At 37.6% G+C, this 25782-nt stretch overlaps 1 protein-coding gene across 1 annotated transcript in view; it reads right to left on the bottom strand.

The window, feature by feature from the left end:
• Positions 1–25782, bottom strand: part of ADCY2 (adenylate cyclase 2) — a 198611-nt gene that overhangs the window by 131843 nt on the left and 40986 nt on the right. Inside the window, exon 3 of the mRNA XM_054164461.1 lies at positions 5059–5220. Coding sequence (XP_054020436.1) covers positions 5059–5220 — 162 coding nt within the window. The remainder of the gene's footprint in view (positions 1–5058; positions 5221–25782) is intronic.

The raw sequence follows: 25782 nt of genomic DNA, 5'->3' as shown, positions 1-25782 counted from the left end.
TACTGTGCATTACATATTTCTCTAAGAGCTGATGAGATACAGAAGCATATGAAGTACTGTTAACTCTGAAAAACCTAACAAGATCTATGGAAATATTTGTAATTTAGATAGGGCATTTTCTTTTAGAGATTTCCCTTGAGTATGAATTGCAAAATGTGTTAAGCACCATCTCATGAATCTTGATAGAAATAATTATGTAATTATTATTTAAGTGATCAAAATCTGCACACACACACACTGCACTTAAAGAGCAGCATATATAGACAATGGTGGGGAGAAGCCTGAAGAACATCAGGTCGTTCTCACAGAAGCCATCAGCGCTCCTGCACTTGTGCAGAGGGAAACAGGCATAAAGGAAGGCAGGAATCCAAATGAAGGTCCTAGTGGAAATGGCACTTTGTCCAGACCTCACTCCAAGCTGTCCCAAGGGAACCTCATCCCCAATGTCCAGGTATGAGACACCCAGCCCCATGTGTCATCAGGAACAGCTCTTCAGATCACCTCTTGAACTAAGAAAGGTCACTGCCCAGGGGCATGAAACACATGATGGGTGCAAGACACAGTCTATCAGGACAGAACATTAACTTAGGTTTTATCCTGGCTACCAGAAAGGAACTCATCACACAAAGGCCAAACACTAGTTATATAATGGTTGTTACAAATTATTTCTTTTTGCTATATGTCTTCTTGAACAGAGTCAAAACAAACAAAAACCAAACCCAACACATTCACATGCATGTTGCATGAGCTATGTACCTCCAGTTTTTACACTTCTAAAAGGGGCCCCTTTTAGAGTGCTGCAAGGAGCTGCCAAAACAAATCTCCAAAGGTAAAGATCAGTGGCTTAAAGCAAAGAAACCACATGAGTGACAGTTTGAAGTTATTTAGCCAAGGTGTGGAAAACATTTAGGCAAGGATTACAAAACTGGTTGTTGAGAGAGTAAAACAGCAACTCTTTTTAAAAAGAATATAATTTGTAAAAAACCCATGCTCCTCATATATTGCATAGAGGAAAAGAAAAAAATGGAAGCTTACAGGATTTTTCTTGGTTAGCTCTTTTTTAATGAATTAAGAACAAAATAACCTCTAATAAGAATATCAACCCATTATGAGATCAGAATGGTTGAGCAGGTGGTAATAGATCAGGAAAACCACAAGTATTTGATTAGAATCTGTTCTGGTTTGAGGAAAGGAAAACAAAAAAAAAGCAAGGCAGGTTATATGTTTATATCAATGGATCACAGTGAAATACTTTCCATTCTGGAATAACTGCAAGGGATGTTAAGCCTTCTGAGCAACACGTTCTCTTGTAGCAATCCCCAGCTGCTTGCCTCCTGGGAGCAGAGAGATCAACATCCTCTGCTTGGCAGTAGGATGCTCACCTGGGAGGGGTCATAGTCACAGATTCCAGACTGTGTGCCTTGTAAGGGTTAGGATTAAAATTTTCAACATTAAAAACCCCAAACATATATATATATATATGCTCTGTATATATATATATATATATATATATATGCTCTGTATATATATATATATATATACAGAGCTACTTTTTCATAAGCAGAGCCTGGAACACAGGACTTTTTTTCCTCTTCCCTGTTACAGATCCCAGTGCATTAAACTCCTCACAGAACTGGAATGGAAGACTAACAGCGTTTTACTGCAGAGTTTGTCTTCGTGCTGAGCACTGGAGCACACTAACCCCTTTGTAGACCTAGCCCGCTATTAGCATTTGGCACTGCTGCAGCTGCTCCTGGCATGCTCCACTAAGGTTAAGGTCCAGGTTGCAAGAAAGATATTGACAAATAACAAGTAAGGACTCAACTATGAAAATGATGAAAGCCTTAGCTAGTACAGAAATGGATAATTCATTTATTTTACTGACAGAGGTTATGAGGCAAATATATGATATTCTAGAAGTATTCTCGTAGAAGAAACAGAAATTGAATACTGTTGAGTCTGTCAGTTATCCAAAAACTGAGGTCTAGAATCTGGATGACAAGGCTAGACAAATTCCTACGAGGGAAGAGGAATAAAATTTTAATACTGGCAGTCAACAACCATGGAAAAAAATATGAAGGTGTGTGGAAGACCACCTCCATCATTGCCAATTTTTAAACCAAGATGGATTCCCTTCCCTCAAAAGATATGCATAGGTCAAACAAAATAACTCATGTAACCAACTGAAAGAGTCTTTATCCCAACAGGAGGCTTTTCTCTCAGTAGGTCTGACTGCAACCAACACTGAATAATCAAGACCACACTAAGACTTTCAGCTTCACTGAGGCTGATTTTGGGCGTAAAACTATAAAGAAAATAACTAAAGGAATTACAAACCCAGTAAGATAGGCTCTGCCAAATCTCAAAATAAGAAAATACTTCTGAATATTGATTTTTTTTTCTCCACTAGTAGAAAGCATGATTAACTTCCAAAATGCTACGTGAGGTGAACCAGAGTCACTGGGAAGATGCTGAAAAATTAGAGAGATTCAGTAGAGAGCTATCAAAAGCATTATAAGGCAGGAGAATTTGAGATATGAAGAAAGACTGAAAGGATGTGATTTTTTTCAACCAAGAGAACAGAAGATTTCTTTTATGTCTTCCAATACATAGGAAATAGTTATAAAGGAGATGCAGGTACTCTTTACAGAAGGATATTTGCTATGTATACAGAATACATATGCTATAATATCTGATAGTTACCTATAGGTATATTTGCTCTACTATCGCCTTTCTGCCTCACAAGGTCATACCAGTTTCCTAACTACCCTGTGGAAAAAATAATCCATGCCAGAAGGAAAATGCACTCTTCATAGTAATGAATTTTTTTCTGTTTTACTGAGACAAACTGAAACAATGCAATTTTTCTCAAAGTTAAGTATAGCTCCACAAGCCAGATTTACTCTACTTAGCCATGAACATTTTTCTCCAATTTCAAATTTCAGTCTAATGGTTCTCATCTCTGAACTTTAGTGACCAAACTCTGCAAAGCAACTTCAGCCCAGACCACATAAAAATATATATTTATTTCTTTAAAAAAAAGAAATGCATTCAACAGCAGGGTCTTTTAAAATAACTATGCCCCAGGCCTTTTGTTGTTACTTACACTTAACTATACCAACTTAAGGTATATCACTGACAAATGTTATTTCTCTTTTTTAGTGGAATCAGTATCTCTGATCTAATCCTTTATTTCAATTTTCAAAAGCAAAGAACACAAAACAAAGTTTTTTGCTTACGCTCCAAAGTGTAAACAATAGCAATGTAAATTGTACAGATGACAAACGAAAGGTGATAGTGGCATTTAGTCCCTTCTGAGCAGTCCTAAGAACACAGTGCACTCAGTAGTTTCAGTAACTTCCAAACTCTTCAGAACATTTAACACATTTTACAAATAGAAAATCAGTAACATCCACATTTCTTAAAGTTTTCCACTCTTTCTGAACAAAATAGGAAGAGATGAAAGACACTGATTATACTTCACAGACCATGATTTATTTCTTTCATTTCTGGAGACAGGACATATCCAAAAATATACCATCTTCTGAAAGTACTGGTTTAGATACACAGAATTTTAATGGTCCAGAAATGTAGTCAGGAAAAATAAATTCTACAAACAGCAACTTTAACCCAAGGGAAGAAGTGGCAAATTTTAATACAGTTTTAGCAGCATAACTATGCCTAGAATAACATCCAGAGGTTGACATAAAACCAAGAATAACATTCTCCCTGATTTATTACACTACAATTATCAATAGCTGTACTACTGAATTATTAAAATACTATATTGACTACAGATTACTACAGTTCTTGTTTAACATACAGCACAACTCGGCTCCTCAAAAACTCACAACTAACCCAAATCAGCTAAAAAGCAAACACACAGCATTCCATAAGATATAGATCTGACTTTTGTAAAGCCACTGCACTGAAATTGCCCTTTGAAGTAGATTTTTTTCAAAATAAGGCACAAGTAACTTAAAAGGTAACTAACTATTACTTATAGTATGAGCTCGAAAGAGGAAAGAATACTGTTATCACAGAATCACACAGAATCACAGACTCAAGCAGAAACTGTTTGCTTCATTCTTCATGCTATTCACAATAAATAGCATGATGTCTGTCTTTCCTGTTCTACTGGTATATTTATAAAAATGTATTTACTTTTAAGCTTCAGTGGATGTAAAAGTTAAAATAATTGTTACCCTAAAATGACATAATTACATTTTTAGAATCCTGTGCATTTACTTTTCAAAATAAAAACCCAAATTTTTCTTTAAAAAGACAGACTATTAGCAATGACAGCTGAATTGTCACCTCAACAGAAACTACAGTATTTCAACATTTTACAGATTGTCTGCAAAACAGTAAGGAAAAACAATCCCTAATATTTTTGGGTTTTAAATTTTCTAATCTGCAGTACACCATGTAGCACAGTATCAGAACTGAGTTATAAGCCAAGACTCAACTGCAAACACAGATGGATTCCCTACATGTCAAGGAAACTGGAGCCAGTCTGTTCCCTTCAACCAGGGGCCCAGCCATGAGAAGGCTATAAGATTCCTTCAAATGGCTGAGAATTACACGTGGAAAAGCCCTACAGTAGATCTGGAAAGGGTAATACTAATATCTTCACATCTTTAACCCAACAGACCTCAGGATATTCAAAGGAACAGTGCTTTACTGAGTGAAAGACACCTGGAAAAATCCTTGGTCTTGGATGTTAGACTTTAAGGAGGTGAGGAGAGGAGGCCCATGGTTTACATACCAGAGTGGTAATGCACCTACCACAGTATATCATGTAATTTGTGAGTAATGTTTTAACATTGGTAAGCACTACATGGCTGTAGACTATACCACTTGAACATGCAATTCAGCAAGACATGACATTACCGACATCCTCATTATTAGAAGGTGACTACCTGTGTATTAATTCTGTATCAATTCAGAAATGAAGAGGAAAGTTAAGTTTATACCCCCAGACATCCACTGAGGCACTCCTGGCTCATTTACAGGCTATTCAGTGCAAATTAATCATTAATTCCACAAAGCACCTACCTGCCAAACCAAGTGTTCCTTTACAACAGCTGTCCCTGATAGACAGATGCTCAGCACAATCGTATGAGATGCAGAGGTCAAGACGCTGGCAACTATAGCGTCCCTCATGTTGAAGGGCAGCATGGTATACACCACAAAAATAATGAACAAGAAAAATGATACCTGTGCAAGACAGCAAGATAAAAAAGAAGCATGTCAAATTCATTTTGGAATAACATTTTAAAAGTAGCATTTAATTTTGAACTGTCTTCAGCATAAAGTTACACATCATTTTTTTATAGGAAAGTTACTACTAACCTCTGCAGAAAAATTATTTAGGAAGATTAATTTGTATGAATGTTGGAAATTTTGCATTATACTTAAGAAGTACAGTTTTAAGATACTACATCATGGCTTGAGAACTACACAGCAGTCCTAACTTTTCAAATTTAACCTCAAACGTACCTTTAAAAATTGTTATACTTCATGCACATCTATGTGATGTATGTCAAATTCCATTAAAACACTGTATTTCAAGTTAATAAATTTGTTTGGACATGGAAGTACTTAGACAATTCTGAAATGTGTGACTTTACATATAATTATATCCCTGTGTAAGCCTTTACACCACTTTTAACAGACTTACAAGCATATTCACCACCTAACAGTTCTATGCACACAGTATAGCAAGTATGAGCAGTAACGATTTGCTTCTCACTTCTCTTATTGTCACTTTTTTTCTTCACATCTGCATGTGGTGATTCCAGTCCAAACTGAATTGTAATGTAAGTGTACACACAAGACAGTGGAGGTGTTCCTCTCCACCACGGAGAAAGAACTGGATGGAGAGGAAGCCCATCTTCCTCCAATTCCTCCATTATGATTAAGTCAACTCCTTCCTGATCACTCATATGCTTTTTTGATGCTGTCCAAGCATCCCCTATGTTCAAGAGTCAAAAATGGCATGAAATGGAAGGGAACTTCAAAGGCCATGAGGGATAAGAAGAAAACAAATAAAAACATAAAGGGAAGGCTTCACTACTTTTCCAACCTACTTTCTGACAGCACAAAGGAACAGAAGTGTTTGATGTCTTTAGTTTCTGTCTTCCCTAAAAGTTTTCACTGTGATCAGATGCTAGTTAAACCAAGAGGAAGAAAAGAGTATATAAATTGGTTTAGATAAGAGAATTATTATGTAAGTATGATGTTTTCAAGCTGTCCTGTCCAGGTAATAATCAACTGTGATACTGAGAGAACTGATAGTATCAAAACTTGGGAATGATGTACAAAGTTCTGCCAGGCCAGAAAAGGGCAATACAGCACATGTCTTTGAAAGCCTGTGAAAAAAACTAAGTAATGAGGAACTTAGCTTCAATTCCTGGAGCCATAACACAGAATCAAAGAATTGTTTTGGTTGTAAAATACTTTTAAGATCATCAAGTCCAATCATTATCTAAGTTCACCATCTCTAATGATAAATCATGTCCCTCAGCACTACATTTATGTGTCTTTTAAACACCTCTAGGTATGGTGATCCAGTATTAGAATACATAGAATACATAGAATAAACCAGGTTGGAAGAGACCTTCAAGATCATCACGTCCAACCCATCAACCAATCCAACACCACCCAAGCAACTAACCCACAGCACCAAGTACCCCGTCAAGTCTCCTCCTAAAAACCTCCAGTGATGGCGACTCCACCACCTCCCCAGGCAGCCCATTCCAATGTGCAATCACTCTTTCTGTATAGAACTTTTTTCTAACATCCAGCCTGAATCTCCCCTGGCGCAGCCTGAGACTGTGTCCTCTTGTTCTGGTACTGCTTGCCTGGGAGAAGAGACCAACATCCGTCTGTCTACAACCTCCCTTCAGGTAGTTGTAGAGAGTAATAAGGTCACCCCTGAGTCTCCTCTTCTCCAGGCTAAGCAACCCCAGCTCCCTCTCCCTGGGGAGTCTGTTCCAGTGTTTGATAACCCTTTCACTGAAGAAGTTTCTTCTAATATCCAATCTAAATCTCTGCTGGTGCAAGTCGAGGCCATTTCTTTTCATGCTATCACTTGTTATGATGGAGAAAAGATGGACACCCACCTCACTATGACTTCCTTTCAGGAGGCTGGCAAGCTCCTCAAAAATCATGCAACTAATCCAAATCAGCAAGTGAAAAGCAAACCCACTTATCTTGCCACTAAAGATTATTCAACAGACAAAATTATAAATCAATTCATAATCAGACTTTTAAAACATTTTAAAAAGTAAGTAACAGCCAATATGTGGCAATCCCATCTTCTTTTGTCACTATAATAGGTGTCAAGGTAGGGGAAAAACCCAAATAACTAAGACAGCATAAAATGAATGGATGTCAGGGGCAAAACAGCTTACCAGCATGCCTAAGACATGTTTTTAGATAAAGGATGGTTCGAAACACAATCTTGGATGCTGGTGCTGCAAGAAGGATTTCAAATGCCTCCAACCCAGCCGCTTTTCATTAAATGAAAGTTTTATTGTTTCTAAGTTTAGCTTTCTAATTGACTAGAGGGAAGATGGCAATTATATATTTGTGAGAATTTTGTGATTACAAAATAAAACTTTATACTTCTCTGTCTTGCTCCAAAAAGTAGAACTTGAATATTTTCTGTTCTTGAATATGGTTTGACTTTATAGCTGGACTAGATGATCCATCCCAATTGTGAGGTACATGCTAAGTACTTATGAAAACTCATTAGTGGATATAAGGTAGGGTATGATGTTGTTGCATTTCAGCTTTGACACAGAACACACTACTAAGCACATAAAAAAGATTTTGGTATATTGCAGTGGCAGTGCCTCTAGGGGTATCAGCTGTATCAGCTCCAAATTTGTTACACTGCTGTAAACAAGTATCATTCCTTCCAGTTACTCCGCTATTTTCCTTGGTCAGAGTAAATGGATAATTTCAACCTTTCACAACTACAGAGTTTTTTTCAGAAGTTTCAATGTTTCTTGGCACTATACAATCAGACCTCAAATTCTCCATTCTCAATACCAAACACACTAGCTGGACTGGAATTGTGTTAAAGAACATGACTGACAAATTGACCTGTCAAGTCTTACATTTGCATTTTGAAATGTGAGTCTGAGAATGATGTTGCAAATCAGAAGAATCATGCTAGGAAAGAAAATAACACAAAATGCATGTAGGAGTGGCTCCTGTCAATGTTTTTTTATTCTTGCCCACACTCCTTTTTTCTTATTTCCAGCAATGGTTTAATGACCCAGTAAATCAAGAGCTCCACTCACCACAGAGGTGCCTTTTTTATTTCACCATGTCTTAAGAATACTCTCTCCAAGTACTCCAAAAAAAAGAAGTTTCTACCCTTCATCTCAATAGCAGACAAACATAGGCTGTAAGGCTCAGGACCTTTCCAGGTTATCAAAATGTTGCTGTATTTAAGTTTGATACTGTACAATTCAATATTGTAATGCTTCTGAGTAAGGTGCATTTTCAGGTAGAAAGAGATATAGTTTTTTTGGTCTGAGTCACAGTCTGCAAAATGGAGAGTGACACTTTGCCCTTTTTATGAATTTTTTTTTTCCAACATCAGAATACTGCTGGTATAAACATTAAAATGCAGTGATGTCAAGCTCTGAAGGAGCCCATTGCAATGCCCATCCATCAGTAAATACAGTATTAATTTACAGCACACTATTTCTGACACTTAAAAGCAGCCTATTCTACTGAAGACTGCCATAACTGCAAAGCCTATGGCAGTTTTGAAATTGTGTTGGAAGCAATCTTTGATGTGAGTCATCACTAGGACTGACTAGCTGAAATATGCCTTTTATCCTTCTCTGGACTTGGATTGCTTTAGGAATTTGATTCTCAGAGACTTTTTTTATGAGGTTATGTTATCCATACTTTTGAGATGGGCATTATTTGGGTACTGATGGCATGAATCATAGCATTCACTTTTGGTTAACATTAGTGTCAGCATCTTACAGAGAAGTATGTGGCTTTCATGTTTTGATTGAGTAGTGCCTAGGAATTTCGTCCGTCATTCTTGACTGTCAGGGCTTAGCAAAATCTGAGTATCTTTGCTGCTGTTATCTCTTCTCCCACAGTTCAATAGTTACATATTTTCATCTATTATGCAAGCAGTTATTTTCTACAGCAACTTACAGGATGATGAGCTGCCACAGAATGGCTGTCTAGGCGGATATGTACAAGACTGTTTTTCAGCAGTCTTTGTGCAGCTGCTTTGAGAAGGGCAGTGAAAGTTCTTGTACAGTGTGGTGGGTTGAAATTACCCCTGAACTAATTTGAGAGAATTACCCCCCAAAATAAAATTCCTAGACCAGCTCAGTTGGATGGAAGCAAATGAAGCTATATTTACAAGCAAAACTAAAATCTAGAAACATGAAATGCAATGAATATATCAAAATATAAAGTGTCTGGTATATCATAAACTTCAAGAATAAAAACAAGGAAGACTTGTGATTTACTCCACAAAATTATGTCCATGATTAATTATTAACTCATGCATTTTTCCCAATCATAAACTTTTCTTTTCCAATAGTTATCATAGAGGTAGTAAATAGCTCTGTAAATCATGCCTTGTTCTTGATTATGTAGAGCTCCCAAACTAATAATCCCTGTCTTTTATGTAAAGGTCTGGGCTTAAATGTCATTAGGAAGTAAAGTCATTACAGCCTCTGCCAAAAAAATCAACCACAACCCTTAGCAAAGCTGGAAAGAATAAAAGCAAGCGCAACAAGGGGCCTCCAGATGTGCTGCTCAAGTCTCGGATTACTATGACAATAAGATGAAAGACTCCAGAAAAGGAAGAAAAGTTCACATTTTAAGCAATCAAGAAGTAATCTGATTGTGTGCTGTCTGTGTGATTGCTTTCTATGTCACAGGATCTTTTCTTTTACTGAACAGGATCAGTTGAGATCTGGAAGGAGTGACCAGCAGCACTGACCCAATGATCCGTCCTGTTACAAAAAACCAGGACTGAACTACCATCACCACTAGCAGCTTTGTGATTATTTCTGAACACATGAGGAAAAGAAAGAATTTGGTTCACCCTGTAACATCCATTTATAGTATTATAATACTATACTATAGTATACTATAGTACTTTAGTACTATACTCCCTGAAGGGAGGTTGTAGACAGGTGGATCTTGGTCTCTTCTCCCAGGCAGCCAGTACCAGAACAAGAGGACACAGTCGCAGGCTGCACCAGGGGAGGTTTAGGCTGGATGTCAGGAGGAAGTTCTATACAGAGAGAGTGATTGCCCATTGGAATGGGCTGCCTGGGGAGGTGGTGGAGTCACCATCATTGGAGGCGTTCAGGAGGAGTCTTGATGGGGTGCTTGGTGCTATAGTTTAGTTGTTTAGGTGGGTTGGCTTGGTTGATGGGTTGGACACAATGATCTTGAAGGTCTCTTCCAACCTGGTTTATTCTATTCTATTCTATTCCATTCTATTCTATTCTATTCCTCACTTAATTCTCCTCTTTATACTGTATATTCTCCTTGTTTCATTCACAGTCAATTTGATCAACTATTATAAAACAATGTAAACCTGTTAGTAAAGGAAAATGAATCATCAAATAAAAATACTTCTTCTATTAAGGAAAAAGCTAATTGATATATTTATATTATGCTAAAGAACCTTCATGGTACAGTTTTCTGTTAAAAAAATATTGTCTCATGAGTATATAAAGCCACAGAAATTGATGTTGATACATCTTTAAACAGCAGGTCCAACAAACTATGCACAAGCACCTTGCAAGAGTTCCAAACTACGTATGTTGATATTCAGTACTTCTCAAACACAAGGACAGTTCCAGAGAACTGGAGGTAAATTGGATTGGTAAAAGGTAAAAATAGGAAGTGAAAAAGATCAAATAAATGGTCAACTTTTACACTGAAAGGACCGTGTTGGAGGAATTAAGGGAATTTATTCAAAGCCTTCCTAAAAGTTTTGTAAAAAGAAGAGTAGTGAGTTGGCAATGTTCTGATAGGTTTTTATTATTAAAGAGGTCACTAAAAAGCAACGATACAAGGGTAAAAATTGCAGAAGTATGTCACACTACTGTGACAGATTAAATCAAATATGACAAATGCAAAATATCAGGCACAGAGAAAACTAAACTCCTAGAAAGGCAGGCTTCAGATTAGTTATTATCAACCAGAAAGATACAGGACTCACTGTGATCAGCTTGCTTTTTTTTTTAAATGAATGATAGCAGTGGTTGAAAATGCAAATAAACTGTCACCAAGTATTAGGAAAAGAGTAGAGAATCAGTCATCACAATGACATTGTATGAATCCATGGTGTGCATATTTCTTGAATGCAATTTGTTTGTCCCCATCTTAAAAAAAAACCACCACCACCAACAACAAAACACCAAAACACCAACAACCCAAAAAAACCCCACACCCAAGGAACAAACCCCCATGGTGAGAACATCCCTCCTACCCCTTCTCTGTTCCAGGCTGAACAGCCATGGCTTTCTCAGCCTTTCTGTAAATGAAAGATGTACCAGTGCCTCAGTCATCTTTGTTGCTCTTCACTGGACTCACTCTAGTAAATCTGCATTTCTCATGTACTAGGAAGCCCATGACTACACCCAGCACTCCAGATTTGGTGTCACCAGTGCTGAGTAGTGGGGGAGTACCACCTACCTCAGTCATCTGGGGTCCTCTTTCTAATGCAACCCAGGGCCCACATGACCAGGTTCAGCAAAACCCCACCCAAACTCCTGACAAAGTGTAATCCCTGACATACTGACCCATGCAACTACCAGAGTAACCCTCATAACACTTCAAGATGCCTCAGAAATCTCCTGTGTTCATCATTATCGAAGAACCCACCAAAAGCAGTATTTGAAAGTGAAAAAAAGAAAAGAAGGGGCCATGTCGTGCAGCTCAGCAAAGTAACTGCATCTCTGTGTACTGAGGTGCACAAGATGTTTCAGAGAGTAAGAAATACCTTCCAACCCATTTACAGAACAAGATAACCTGAATGGATGGGGCTTTTGCAAATTATGTTCTTCCTAAGTGTAGACTTTTGAGTAAACCAAGAAAAGAAACACAAGAAGTTACCAAGGAAAGGAGTCTCCTAATGACTGTTATCAAATACTGTTAGTGTGTATAGAGAGGTAATAGCATAATGTTAATAGAAAGGAACAGATTTCTTTTCTAGGAAAGCTGCTGAAATAGGACATAGCACCTCCTTGGAAAATTTTATTAATCACAGAAATGACTTGCCAAGGAGTGTATGTTGTCAGAAGTGTGGACATAACCATGTTAGGATAATCTAAACTCTGAAAGGAAAAAACAAGGAAAATTTCATACCATTTAAATGTTGTTAGGCTAAGACAGGTTTTTTAGCACTTACTGAAAATTTGACTTATCTCCTCACAACACCTGCCTTTCCCAAAGGTTTATGAATCGTCTGCTAATACATTCCCAAAGACTTTAATGCAGGGTGAGACTACCACTTTGGTTGTTGCACAGTGCCTTTGGGACCTCAGCAATCATATTGCTCAGAGCTTTCTATGGGCCACCCTGGAAGTTATGCCTGTGGGCCAACACATGCCAACCCAAAGAGAATTGCTGTGCTGGGTTCTCATAGAAAGGGACTACCATTGGCATGTGTGTCACCTCTTTTATCCCCGTTTTCCTTCTCTTCATTTCTGTTTTTTGGTTAAATTAGGAGACCAAATAATAAGCACACAGAGACCTTAACAGCCAAGCAGCATGCAGCACCTGCCCCTGACACAAGCATGCTCCTGTCAGCAGTAACAACATCATGTGCAGTAACAATCATCCAGAAATCTGAGCAGGTCCTGAAGTCATTATAGGAAAATTATTACAGGGAGAAACACCCACTGCACTAGAGAGGAAACTCATGGAAGAATGGTCATCTGGGGGTCCCCTTGATGTTTCTTCTGCCAGCTGGCCCACTGAGAAGAGTTTCTCCTTTCCCTTTTCTCTCCCATTTTGTATTTCTTCACCGTTATAGTCAATGTATGCCATTAGCTACAAACCATGTCAATAAATCTTTTTGTATGTGATCTTGTTCCAACATCCTTTACACAATATTGTCTTTCTCCTTAACTTTCAAAAACCATAAAATGATTTCCAGCTTCAGAAAGTGGTTAGGTTTTGATAGCCACTAAGACTACAACCTTGATATTGGCATCAATCTTGGGAAGCAACAGTGCTAGCAACCTGGATGCTGCTTCCTCATGAAACTAGTGCTGCTGTGAAAAGGCAGTTCAGGTTTCTGTTCCACTTCACTCCACACAAAGTTTTTAGCAGGGCAAAAGACAGAAGTGTGGGATGCCAAGGTTGAACATTAATGTACAAATGGCCACACATATCAAATTTACTACTACTAATCATCATCATCATCACCATCATCACCGGCATCACCATCACCATTTTTTCCAGTTCTGACCTGTAAAAATTGCCTGTATTTTACTTGTAACAGTCCCCTAAGCAAACAAGAAAGGAGAAAGCATTAACACTTAGATGTTGGATTTTAACCTGGATTGTGTTACAGGTGATTGGCAAAGTGGTAATCCTTAAAAAAGAGACACTGAATCACACTCTCGCAGTGCTCACTACAGTCCAAAGAATGCAAAAGTAAGTGTCAAGCTAGATAAAATGCTTGGCAACTGGGTCAGCAGGAGTTTGTATGAAAGAGATGTCTTACAATGATAATCATGAACTGTTGACTTCAGAAACACATGAGCAACAGCTTTAACTCAAGAGGTTTCTAGCAAGCTTTGAGCACCTAAGAAGATAATTCAGTTTATTTAATCTATTCTCTTGCATGAGGAGTCATAATTCACAAAATGCTTTCCCCCCCCACACTTCATTCCACAGCCTAGTAGGTTACACAGGACAACTAATCCTAATAGACTAGATGTTCAAACCCATTGATAGTTACCTATCTCCAAATTTTATCAATGCTATTATTTTAAAGTTCCGATGTTCTAGGGCATGTGAATTAGAGTCAGAGACAGGTTAGATAAATATCATTATCCTTGGTGCTTCAAATAAGCTCGTGTATGCCAGTACAGCCTAACAGCAACCGAAAGAGATATGCCTGTGCTTACCAAGAAGAGGAAACAGAGAGAAAATCAGGTATTGCAACACTTAAGTGTTACCTTACTCCTACTTTTAAATGCTCATGAAAGTACTTCTGAACTTCCATTACAACATCTAATTATACACATCTTACAGACACTGTAATTATTTCGCCAATATGACAAGAGAAATCTGAAATAGAACTCCGCAGCTCTGAGATGTAATTTTCTATATTTTGAGGTACTAATGGACAAATCTCAGCATTATTCTGCATCCAGTCCACCTCTGCAAGCAGCTTTTTCCTAAAGGAATACTTTAGTGAAAGCTTTAGCTACAAATGGAAAGAAGTATAAATTAAAGTTGACAGGATTAAAATGTAAAATCAGACCACAATTATAAAAAGTGGTGCTTTCAGCAGCACCTTTTACAATCACTGCTTCTCTAAAAGACAGCTCTCAAAAGAGACACCTAGCTACACTTTCAAGGCAGGCAATATTTGTCATCACTGTACTGAAGCCAAAAAAGAAGGTAATTTCTAGGTGAAATAATTAATTCTATTACAATTTTCTTACTAACACAGACATGATAATTTTTATTTCAGAGATGCAAATGCAGAGAGAGCAAATGCTTTCTTTACTAGATTAGGGCACTTTCATTTATATCTTCATATGAGAGAGTATGATCTCTACGATACACCAATGCACAAATTCTTAAAGAGTAGGAAAACCAACCCAACCCCTGGCACCAAAGCCAATGTCCAGTGCTATTTCCACATACATGTGCAAGGATTTTCCCTGGGATTGCATTCTGAAGAATAATGGTCTAGTTAATTTGCTGATTCCTTTCACTCCTATCAGTGTTAAGGAATATGTCAGCTTTCCCTCGCCATCGTGTAAAATATAGAAGGAAGTAATTTTTTCTCAGTAATTTCCTTTCCCTTTTTAAGGATTATGAACATGAAAGAATTGTTTCTCTGTAAAGTTAAAAAAGCTATGCCCTTTAGAATCAGTGTACCTTCGTCTATTATATTAAAAAGGCAACCGAGTAAGGAAACTTGACTCTTATCACATCACACATCCCACGGAAAGGGAAAAAAAAAGGTACTGTTCTCTGTTGCTGCCTCACTCTGACAGATGTTTCCACACTACATAATGGGGGAAAAAAGACAACTTAATACAGGTGCAAATTGAATAGGACTAAGAAGTGCTGAGAATGCAAGAATTTAAAGTCTCCTTCCATCTTCTTACATGAAAAGCCAAATACTCATGCCTTTTGAATCTTTCCAGCCAAAATGATAGTGAGATATTTTAGGTACTATACTTGCCACTGTTCATGGAATAGTAATACTTTTTGGTTTATTGCTTACTTTTACACAAACAGCAGAACAGAAAACCATGTTTAGGAGTAGAAAAGTAAAGGCTCAATTCTGTTCTCACTTATCTAGTTAAACTAAGTTCATAGCAGGGGGATTATTTTTGATAAAATGCTTAGTATGACACCAGAATCAATTCTGATAAGTTAGGAACAGATTTGGATCCAGCTAATCCAACTAAAATTTCTAAACTCGTTCATTTTAATATCTTATTGATTTTTAATATTTCAGTGTGCTTACTTAAATCATTTTGGTAGCTGGGCCAGAGCTAGAAAACCTCTTGGAGAAATTATAATAAGATGAAATAGAAACTGAGAGGCACAACCCCTCAAAACATTAGAATGCACAAATATTTAAATTATCATCAGATGGGAGAAAATTATATGTCTAACATGAATGGGAAATCACAGCATGCCATAGACAGAGTGTAATTTTACCAACATTTTTCTTTAGCAACATAGTGTATAATTTTTTTCTTAAATCCACTTATCTTTCTCCCATACTTTTGCCTTAGGCAGAGGCTCAGTCACATAGGATTAGGCACTGGAATCAATGAAACAGTACACTGGTTGCCACAGAAGCAATCATTTTCATTGTGCTTTATTTATTGCTCTCTATAACTACCTGAAGTGAGGCTGTAGACAGGTGGATCTTGGTCTCTTCTCCCAGGCAGCCAGTACCAGAACAAGAGGACACAGTCTCAGGCTGTGCCAGGGAAGGTTTAGGCTGGATGTCAGGAGGAAGTTTTATACAGAGAGAGTGATTGCCCATTGGAATGGGCTGCCCAGGGAGGTGGTGGAGTCACTATCGTTGGAGGTGTTCAGGAGGAGACTTGATGGGGTGCTTGCTGCTATGGTTTAATTGTTTAGGTAGGTTGCATTGGTTGATGGGTTGGACGCAATGATCTTGAAGGTCTCTTCCAACCCGGTCTATTCTATTCTATTCTATTCTATTCTATTCTATTCTATTCTATTCTATTCTATTCTATTTTCTATTTTGTCTCTTTAGATTTTTCCCATTTCAGTTTGGGAACACTTATGGAACCAAATATTCAAGTTTTGCCTAACAAAAATAATCACTGATGCTCTGCCAAGAGACTGAAAAGCCTCAGTATCACATCTAACATGATGCTTGACAGAGCTATAAATGCTTCAAGTGTCCCACCTTGAGAAAGGCAACCTCTGCATTGCTCAGGTAACTAATAATGTTAAATGATTTTAACTGTTTTGCAACAATGTACATGTTTTTTAGCATAATATCTTAAAGGTATTTGACAAAGCTCTGAGCATGCTTTTTAATGGAGAAGTGCTGATGGGTTTTATAGTGCTTACACAGCTACCTAAATGAGTTATCAATTATCTGCTGTCCCAGTGCAAAGGTTCAGTACATTTGATCCTGGCTAAGGATTAACACAGGTTCTGATCAGTAGTTAAAAAACACAGGACTCACCATTTTCAAAGGGTATTCAATAATTATTTTTAGCCTGAGTATATTTTTCTTTGTATAAAGAAAATATCTCTGCATTTTCAGTGTAAGAATATAAAGAAACACAGTGTTCAATGTAAAGCCACTACACTCCATTCCCAAATGAAGAGCCCTCTATTCCTATAAGCCTGCTAATGTCTTAGGAAATAATTACAGAGATAAACAAGATCCCAGGGCTCCAAAATAGCCAGGCATTCCCAGGTGCTGCTCTTCATTCATGGTGGCATCTTTGTCTTTGCCTTTTCCACTCACTGCTTTGGGTTTGGGATGCAAACTGGGAGTATTGACTGGACTGGCAGGAGCACAGAGGTGGATACTAGACACAGTTAACTCTGCCTTAAAAAGAAATGGAAAACCTACAAACTGAAGCTAAGAAGGTGAAAGAATTCACAGAAAAGTGAAGAAGGAGGCTAGTAACTGGAAAACAGCTGTAATGTTACCAGACTATGACACAGTAATTGCGAAGAGAAACATACATGCTTTTAATGGCAGTGTGTTGGACTTGAGCTACCCAAGTTTATAAGCTCTTTTCAACTTACTGTAGCAGGCAAAATGGTCTTGGCTTTTTTTTTTTTTTTTTGCTTAATTCATTGCCAGGTAATGGCAATCTGATTACTGCTTTGGCTATTGGAGAATAAAACCAAGATGAACAACTAAACCAGCACTGCCCTGTCATGGGCACTGCCCCTCAGAGTTGTTCAGTGCTCCAGTGTGGATCACCCACAGCCACACACTCTTCAGAAAAGTGCCCAGGGACAACTCTTTTCAGGAGAACATCTCCATGCACATCTTACCAGCCACCTGTCTCCACCCTGTGCCTCCCAAACAGCACCTCCCTCCCTGCAACTCCAGAGGCACTGCATAGTGCTGCAGCTGGCACACAATGGGGAACTCACACTGGTTTCAGAGCTGTTCACTCCAGTTTACTCTACTGTAACCAGCACATGGCATCCTGCAGTCTCCATTACCAACCCCTGGCACATATGCTCTATACACTTCCTCAAACTGCCCTCTTACATGGTATGTCTTCTGAGTTCCAGTTGTTAGGTTGAGGCTTGTTAACAAATAAAAAAAAAAAAAAAAAAAATTTAAAAAAAAAAGGCTTCTGACATCATTTATACACAATTGTTCTCATTTATAGATACAAATGCATATTTACAAGAGTCTATAGCTTTGCCAATGTTTGAACTTATTTCTAAATAAGTTAAAAGTTCTCTAGTGTTTTCCCATACAAACCTATCAGTTGTCAGCACTAGGCAGAGGTATTGCATATCACACAGAAAATGCATATTCTTAACTAAGCTGCAACACAAATACCTCTGCAAGCACCAGCAGAGAGGAAACAATATCGAAACAGAACACAAAGCCTACCATTAAGTTGAGAAACAGGAAAAAAGAGTGATAATAATTTAATTAAGAGGCTAGAAAAAGGTAATAAATATCACTACATATTCATAGTGCTACTCAATTAAATAAAAATTATTAAAAGCCAGTGCTTTTCAATTTTCCACTTGTAGACTTTTCATTGACTTGTATTTCAGACAACATCAAAAATGGACAAGCACTGGGCAAGGCAGAAGTCTTCACCAAAACTGTGCTCCTCAGAGGATCCTGGGCTTTGGGTGTGTTTGTTCCTCACTCATTACCAAAGGCTCCTCCTGCTGGATCTCATGAGCTAGACTAGTTCCCCGATAAATAATTTCGTATGGGAAGCCCCATACTACAGGTTTTACAGAGCAGAAACACACACAGCCAGCACATCAGTGTTAAGAAAAGACTAGATGAAGCTCAGCTAAGTGTTGCCCAGCCAAGCAAATTGCGGTCTACTATATATTCCACTAGAGCAAAGGCACAGGTCTCACTCATGCTGCTCAATAATTATGACAAGTGTCCACTAATGCTGTAGAAACAAACTTATGAGATATTTGTCTGATTTTTCAAGGTGAAATACTCTATCAGTGTGACCCTGTTTGTCCAGAAACTCTAATATGGGCCATTAAAACAAGCAAAAGTCAAACTGACTTTCAAATTTTCTTTTGATCTTAGTAAATAAGGAAATGATATTCCAAATGAAAATTACATTGTTTACAAAACTAAGTCTGTTTGATTACATGTATAATAAAATAAGAAAATAATGGGAACCTTTTTCTTACATGGCATTGTTCCTTTAAGGGTTTCCCTTGGAAAAACTAAAATCTACTGCTTTATGCACTCCTTCTCTCAGACAATTAAGTAAATCCACTGACCTTAGAAATAAAAACACTTCACACCTCCTGATGTGTCATTAATTCCATCCCCTGGTGACGTTATGGAAAGATAATAATTAATGTACTACCAGAAAATGGCCTTAGATTTAAGGCCGTTTCCTTAGCTACAATTGACGTGTCCACTATTTTCCCTTCCATAAATGTCTAAAATCAATGGTCACTATTTTTTAATGGAGATAATAAATAGCTTTTTGATTCAAACTGTCAACTTTACATCTAGACCTACATCTCCCCTCCAAAATAATATTCTCTTTAAACTCTACCCTGCATGTCAAATGTATATTCTGCTCATATTAAAAAGATTATTCTTTTAATTTTCCTCTATGAAATCCAACCTTTTGTACAAGAACTTTCAAATCACATAAGATTTGCTCTTTAATCAGTGAATTTTCATTTTATTCTCCAGCACTTGAAATCCCAAAGAAAAATTTGCTTTCATTTCTGAAAAATTAATATAAGGCAGTAAAGTTGAAAAGGCAGCCAAAATTGCCTAGGAACAGTAATACAGCTTTTCAGCATTCTTTCCCCTACATCCTTCTCAGTCCTTTTCTCATTCATTCCTTTATTTTTAGATTTCAAAAGCATATCTAAAGGATAAACAGAGGCACTGCCCTCAAAACACCAGGCCATTTGAGTCAAAACTACTTCCAGAGAAAACTTACACCACAGTAAAATTAGTTACCAGCAGCAAATATTATGCTTTCTTTCCTGTTCTTATTTAAATCATTTCACAGCAATTTACTTCTTCAAAAGCTTATTTTAGACAGGTGTTAGAGTATTCTAGTGGTCAAAAATTTGACTTTTAATTGTTTGGGTTTGCTGCTTACCAAAATCCAAACAACTTTTTCTCTTTCTTGTCATTCTCTGGGACCCCACTTAGCAGTAGTTCCAGGACAAAAAATGACATTGACAAGATGACACTTCTACAGTATTTCTAGCCTATTTTCTCTCTGACACACTTGTCTGTTCAAAAAAGCTAGGAGGTCTGAATAATACAGAAGAACTACTAAAACCTGTGGCTGGAGTTGTGCAGAAAGAAGACTCCCTCCATAGAAACCATAAGATTAGATGCCTAGAGAGATAAAGAGCCTTGAGGAGTGAACTGAGAAGGCACCAGAAGGAGGTGAGCAAAAGGTCTTGAAAGTCACCACTCCACCTTCTTGAATGCGATTCCTCAGGTGAAATCAGAGCAGCAGCTTCCCAAATGGTGCTGGTTCAGTTATATATTTACATTTCAGCAGCAGCCTTGTAAAACACACCCCTGAGACCTCAGTCTTCTTCCATGGTATGTCTCCGTGCTAACATAAGCAAGGAAAGCTAGTGGACAACCTCCCCAAAATGGCCTTCTCTAAGGAAATGCTCTTGTGAAGACAGCAAGAATATTAATGTCTGTATTGTTGGAAGAAACACAGTGCTCACTGAAGTGGAAAAGATCCTCCTGATGGTTCAGTTCTTTTCCTTATTTACACTGATTCCACGAATGTTTGGATTATTAATACCAGTGCAGCTGCCTGCTACCACTGATATGTGAAAAGAATCAAGTTGCACAGGACGGGTGAAAGGCTTTCTTAACATAATTATCAAGTTACTGAAGTAGCCCTACACTAAAATATGTTTCCACTTACTATTCCAGCTCTTCTGTAAGAGCAATTTTAACTCATGATGTACACAATAATGCAATGCTAGTGTAACTTTCATCAAAAAAAGAGTGGCAATGTGCTGCAAAATTCTATTATGCTTCATTTTAAAATTGCTGTCTTCCCTGCATGTCTTCCAAGAACAAGGAACTAAGATGCAGCATCCATAGTTACTTGTTCTGCCAAAAAGCTTCCTATTCATCATTTGTTCATTCATTAACAAATTCGTTCTGATGTAAAAATTGTTCTAAGATTTTCAAGATTTTAGTTCCATTCCTGAGAATGTCTTACCTACAGCTTACAGCAATCAAGAAAAGATGTGGGTTGATTTACTTATGACATAGACAAATCACTAACTACTGTGTAGTTTGGTTGAACGTGCTGCATGCCACCATCTTCTTTTTGGTGTAATGCTTTATGCTTTGTACTGTTTTATGAAGACTGAGAAAAGGATGAACAATGCAGTGGCATGGTACAGTTGCTCACTGGCAATTCCCAATTAATGGGGCCTTTCATCCATTCAGCTAACAATTTTCTTTGTGTGGCAATATAGTATGTATTAGTATGCTTAGTAGCCTGTCCTTTGGGAAAAAAAAGATGCCTAAAGGAGGATGAAACTTGCTTTAGAAGGAAAAATGGTCCCAGTTGGTGGTGGTTTGTGGTGACTGTCCTTATCAAAAGACCAGGCCCTTTTTGCACATCCTGATTATTTCCCAAACACCTTAATAAAGTGTCCTTGCCTCTTCAGGCTCAGCACTGCTCACACAGATCTTTCTGCTGCCAAACCAAGGGTAATCTTTATCTCTTATTGCTATACTGCTTCCCAAGCAGTCAAAAACCCAAAACAAAACAAAAATGGAACCAGGGGAGGGGAAAAAAGTCATATTGCTTTGCTTCAGACAGAAAAGACTACATTGCTCCACATTTCTGATTTATTCCCATAGAAATTATACTCCATTTTACCCTAGCTCTTCTGTCTTCAGTCAGGAAGGCCAGAATTTATCAGTCTTAGGTGAATGCAAAGATTATTGCTGAAGTCTATGACTACTTTACAGAGATTCCTAAGACACAAAAATTAGAAATGCTTAAATTTTCTCTACTTTGCAAATTTACTTTTTACTTCCTTTATTCATTTGCCTTAAAAATTAACTCAAAACATGACTTTCATTTCCACTTGTTTTACATCTTTCTCTCCAACACTGTGAGTGTTCCAAACCAAGAGTTGATTTTCTTTTTCCCTTCCATTGCTCTTTTCTAATGAAGGAAAACACTATTTCTTACTTCTCCATTTACAATACAAACTCTGAAGACAGAGCTCAAGCAGTCCACCTGGAAAAACAGCTACTGGGCAAGCATAATGTACAACCCCATTAACATTGCTGTGCTCAAGAAGATGATGTGCACTCCAAGGCTACTAGGAAGATAAGCCCACTGCTCCAGGTAATGGAAGATGCAGCTCCATCCTTTCCTGTATGCATTTCCTTCCAAGGGAAACGGCAATGTGCAAAGAAAAATATGCATCAAAACATGTCATTCATCTAAGATTAAACCATGGGTATCAGGCCTCCAAGTGTACCACACAGTAAGACAAGCACAGTCTCTCAAGCCTAAACAATGTAACGGCTGGCTTGCTTCCTATGTTTCTCTCTCTCTCCGGCTGCCTTCTTGCTCAAGAACAGCATCACCAGAGACCATTTAAGGAACTGTTAGGCAACATCAAACTGGCAAGTCATTTGTTGGAAAGAGGGAGAACAGCTTCAAAAGAGGTTTGAAATATCTGACCCAGGAATACTGATAACCTGCCAGAGTCAATCTGTTGTCAGTATGTAACTGACTTCTCAAATATGAGACTAAAGAGTTAATGAAATTAACTGAAAGAGGAGGGCCCAGGAGGAGAAGGGTTTGAGGAAACACAGGAAGGATGATGATACTTCTTCTCCAAGGCAGATGATCAAACATTTAACACATCTGCAGCCACACATACCTTCAGACCACCAACTTAGAGGAGTGTACAAAATGGGATACAAACCTTCTCAACCACCACCAAACATACAGGAATAAGCTTCAGAAACTTCTAGCCATTCAAGACACAGAAAAACTTACTTTTGTGAAGAAATGGCTTCCCAAATTTCAAACCCATTCATATGGTTATATTATGTAGACATCTAAAATGTACTGAACATTTAAGCAAATGAGATTCTTTAGCTGTTAATTAGAGAGATAAAAACACAGGGAGTATTATGTGGCACATTATTTTTAAGTACCCTGCAAAACATACAGAAAGTACCACATCAACTTGCCTGGGTTTAATCATATGAAACCTCCTACTTAAGCTCTCATCAGCAGTAAATGCACCAGTTATAAACCACATATTGAAAGACAGCTGTTCGTTGAAAGTACCAATTTATTGCACCCAGATCTGGAAAAAAATTAACTCTGCAGCCATTGAAACACCATTCAAGCAATGAGAACTGATCACAAAATAATCAGATAATGGAACCACAGTCCTGACACGTGCTACACTCAGTCCTGACACGTGCTACACTCCTGCTTCTCTTCCAATATCAACACTACTTGTGATCACATCATTAATCCCTTGGATTGATGCCATGCAGCATTTATTTTTCAACATTGACAAAAATCTGGAATACATAGATCAGTTTTCTTCTAAGTAAAAGAAACACAAATCTCAATTCTTTACCCACTTCACATTTTCACTATCAGGCAAAAAAGGATAGTTTTCTGTTAAATAATCCATATCTTATTGGAATGATTTGCTCAGCAAAAGGGAAAACAGGTTCTCCCTTATCCCTGCAAATAAAACATTAATCTATTTGCATAATCATATGCAAGATAATAATTTTTTTGAAGTAAGAAACCTCTTTTACAGGTTTTCCTAGGAGAACAAGAAGATCTAGTACTCTGCAGAAGTCTTTACAACAGACAACATATTTATAGGGATGGTTTATCTCACAAAGCCATTACTCACCTATTGGCAATTGCAGAGACCAAATTCATTCCCAACTATGAAACATCCCCTAGCAACTTCAGGAGCTGTTTACATATAGGAAAAAATAACATTAAGACCATATTAAAAAAATTTAAACTGTGCTCAGTCCAGTTCTAGTTTTTGAAAAGACCTATGCACAAGTCATCTTTTACTATTCATACAGGGATTAAAACCCATGCTAATTACCATAAACCTAAACAAGCTGAAATGGTAATATTTGTCCAGAGCAAAGCATGGGTATAACATGTCTGCTTTTTTGTAGTATGGGAGTTTTGAGGAAAAAATTAGCAATTACCAATCTCTCAGGCAGAAATAAAATGATGTGACTGACTTTTTGCAGTGAATATTTTGCTCATCAGTCCGGGTTGGTTTTTTTCCTCTCTTAGTGTTCCTTAGATTTAAATCAATATATACTAGCAACAACCAGTCTTATCCAGGAATATCTGAAGCACTAACACAGTTCTCACTTTGTTGATTTTTCTGTCTGGACTGCAGCTGCCCATGGTGGATTAAAGATGCCTGTCTCCCATAAACGTTTGCTGTTTATGTAACTTCTTTCACTGATCCTGTTTTCAAGACTTTCATTTCTAGTACAGTACGGTATTTACTCAACAAAGCTACAGCAGTGTATCACTCTAAACACACTTGGTGTCTGGCCTTCAGTGCTAATGAAACATTCATTCAAATACAACGTAAAATAGCTACTTCAAAGTCAGTCATATTTTACACTTGTATTTTTTTATGGAGGAATTCAGCCCTCAGTGGGTTTAGGAGAAGGAGTAGCTACAGTCCTAGGATAGATTTAGTCTCTCAGTTTTCTGAAAGCATAAATTCAGGTAAAGCCACGGCCTGTTTAATTTCTCTAAACAATTCAAGTCTCTGAATGCACCAAATCCTTGCAGAAGTGCCTGAGAAAAACTCTGTGACGAGGCTGGCATTCTAAAACTGGCATCAAATGATATTTGCAGTCCTGTTTTCCTCTAAAAACTGATGTTTAAAATCAGCCAGAAATCTCAGATGGAAAAACTATTTAATCTTCAGACTTCTTGGCAGTTTTTGCTTGCTTTCCCTGTGCACTTTTTAAGATGAAATGGTGGTTCTTGAAGAAACCATTTCTTGGCAGTCCTATTTGTCACTACTAACTATGTTAATCTTCAAGAAAATGTTACCTGCTATGATAAACCAGGAATCTCAAACACATCACATAATGCAAAAAATTGTTTCGAATAGTTTGATTCAGCATTTTTTATCCATAGACAGTAACAGCAGTTACAGATAAGCGGAAGCAGAAATTCTTTCCTAGCTCCTAAGAAGATAAGTCAGAATGGAATTGCCCAGCAAGGCAGAGAAAGATGCCTGGGAATTTTAGAGAGAGAAGATATCTTTGAGTCTACTTGACAACTCTTCAAGCTCAGATATCCAGAAACTATCTAAACATCATGTATCTGTACAGTTAGATATTTCGAATTTGAAAATGTAAAGTTACATCTGGCAGAGGCTGTAAGGAATCGAAACAAGAAGATGGGAGGATTTGATGCTAACCCATCATGCTTTTAATAGCAGAAAGAACAGCAATCAGAACTGGGAAATATGGGAAAAGCAATACCCCACACTTTAAACAACAGAGGACTTACAAGCACACAGTGGAAAATTCTGCATTACACAGACTACAGCTACCTGGCATTTCAGGTAGATCATTATTTTAGAATTCCTGAAACTTCTGTTTCTTTCTCCTGATATTATTTTTAAATAATTCAACAAACCCCCCAAAAAAAACAGATGCCATGTACTTTGTGTTTAAAGTTGCACAGAAAAAAGGCCAGGCATATTCCCCTAATGAGAATATGACTCAAAATAAGAGTATTCAATCTTAATTTTTCATCCACT

This window comes from Dryobates pubescens, chromosome 9, assembly GCF_014839835.1.
Source record: "Dryobates pubescens isolate bDryPub1 chromosome 9, bDryPub1.pri, whole genome shotgun sequence".
In the NCBI taxonomy this organism is placed as follows: Eukaryota; Metazoa; Chordata; class Aves; order Piciformes; family Picidae; genus Dryobates; species Dryobates pubescens.
Note: the sequence above shows the minus strand (reverse complement) of the source record. Positions and strands in the feature narration are given on the sequence as shown.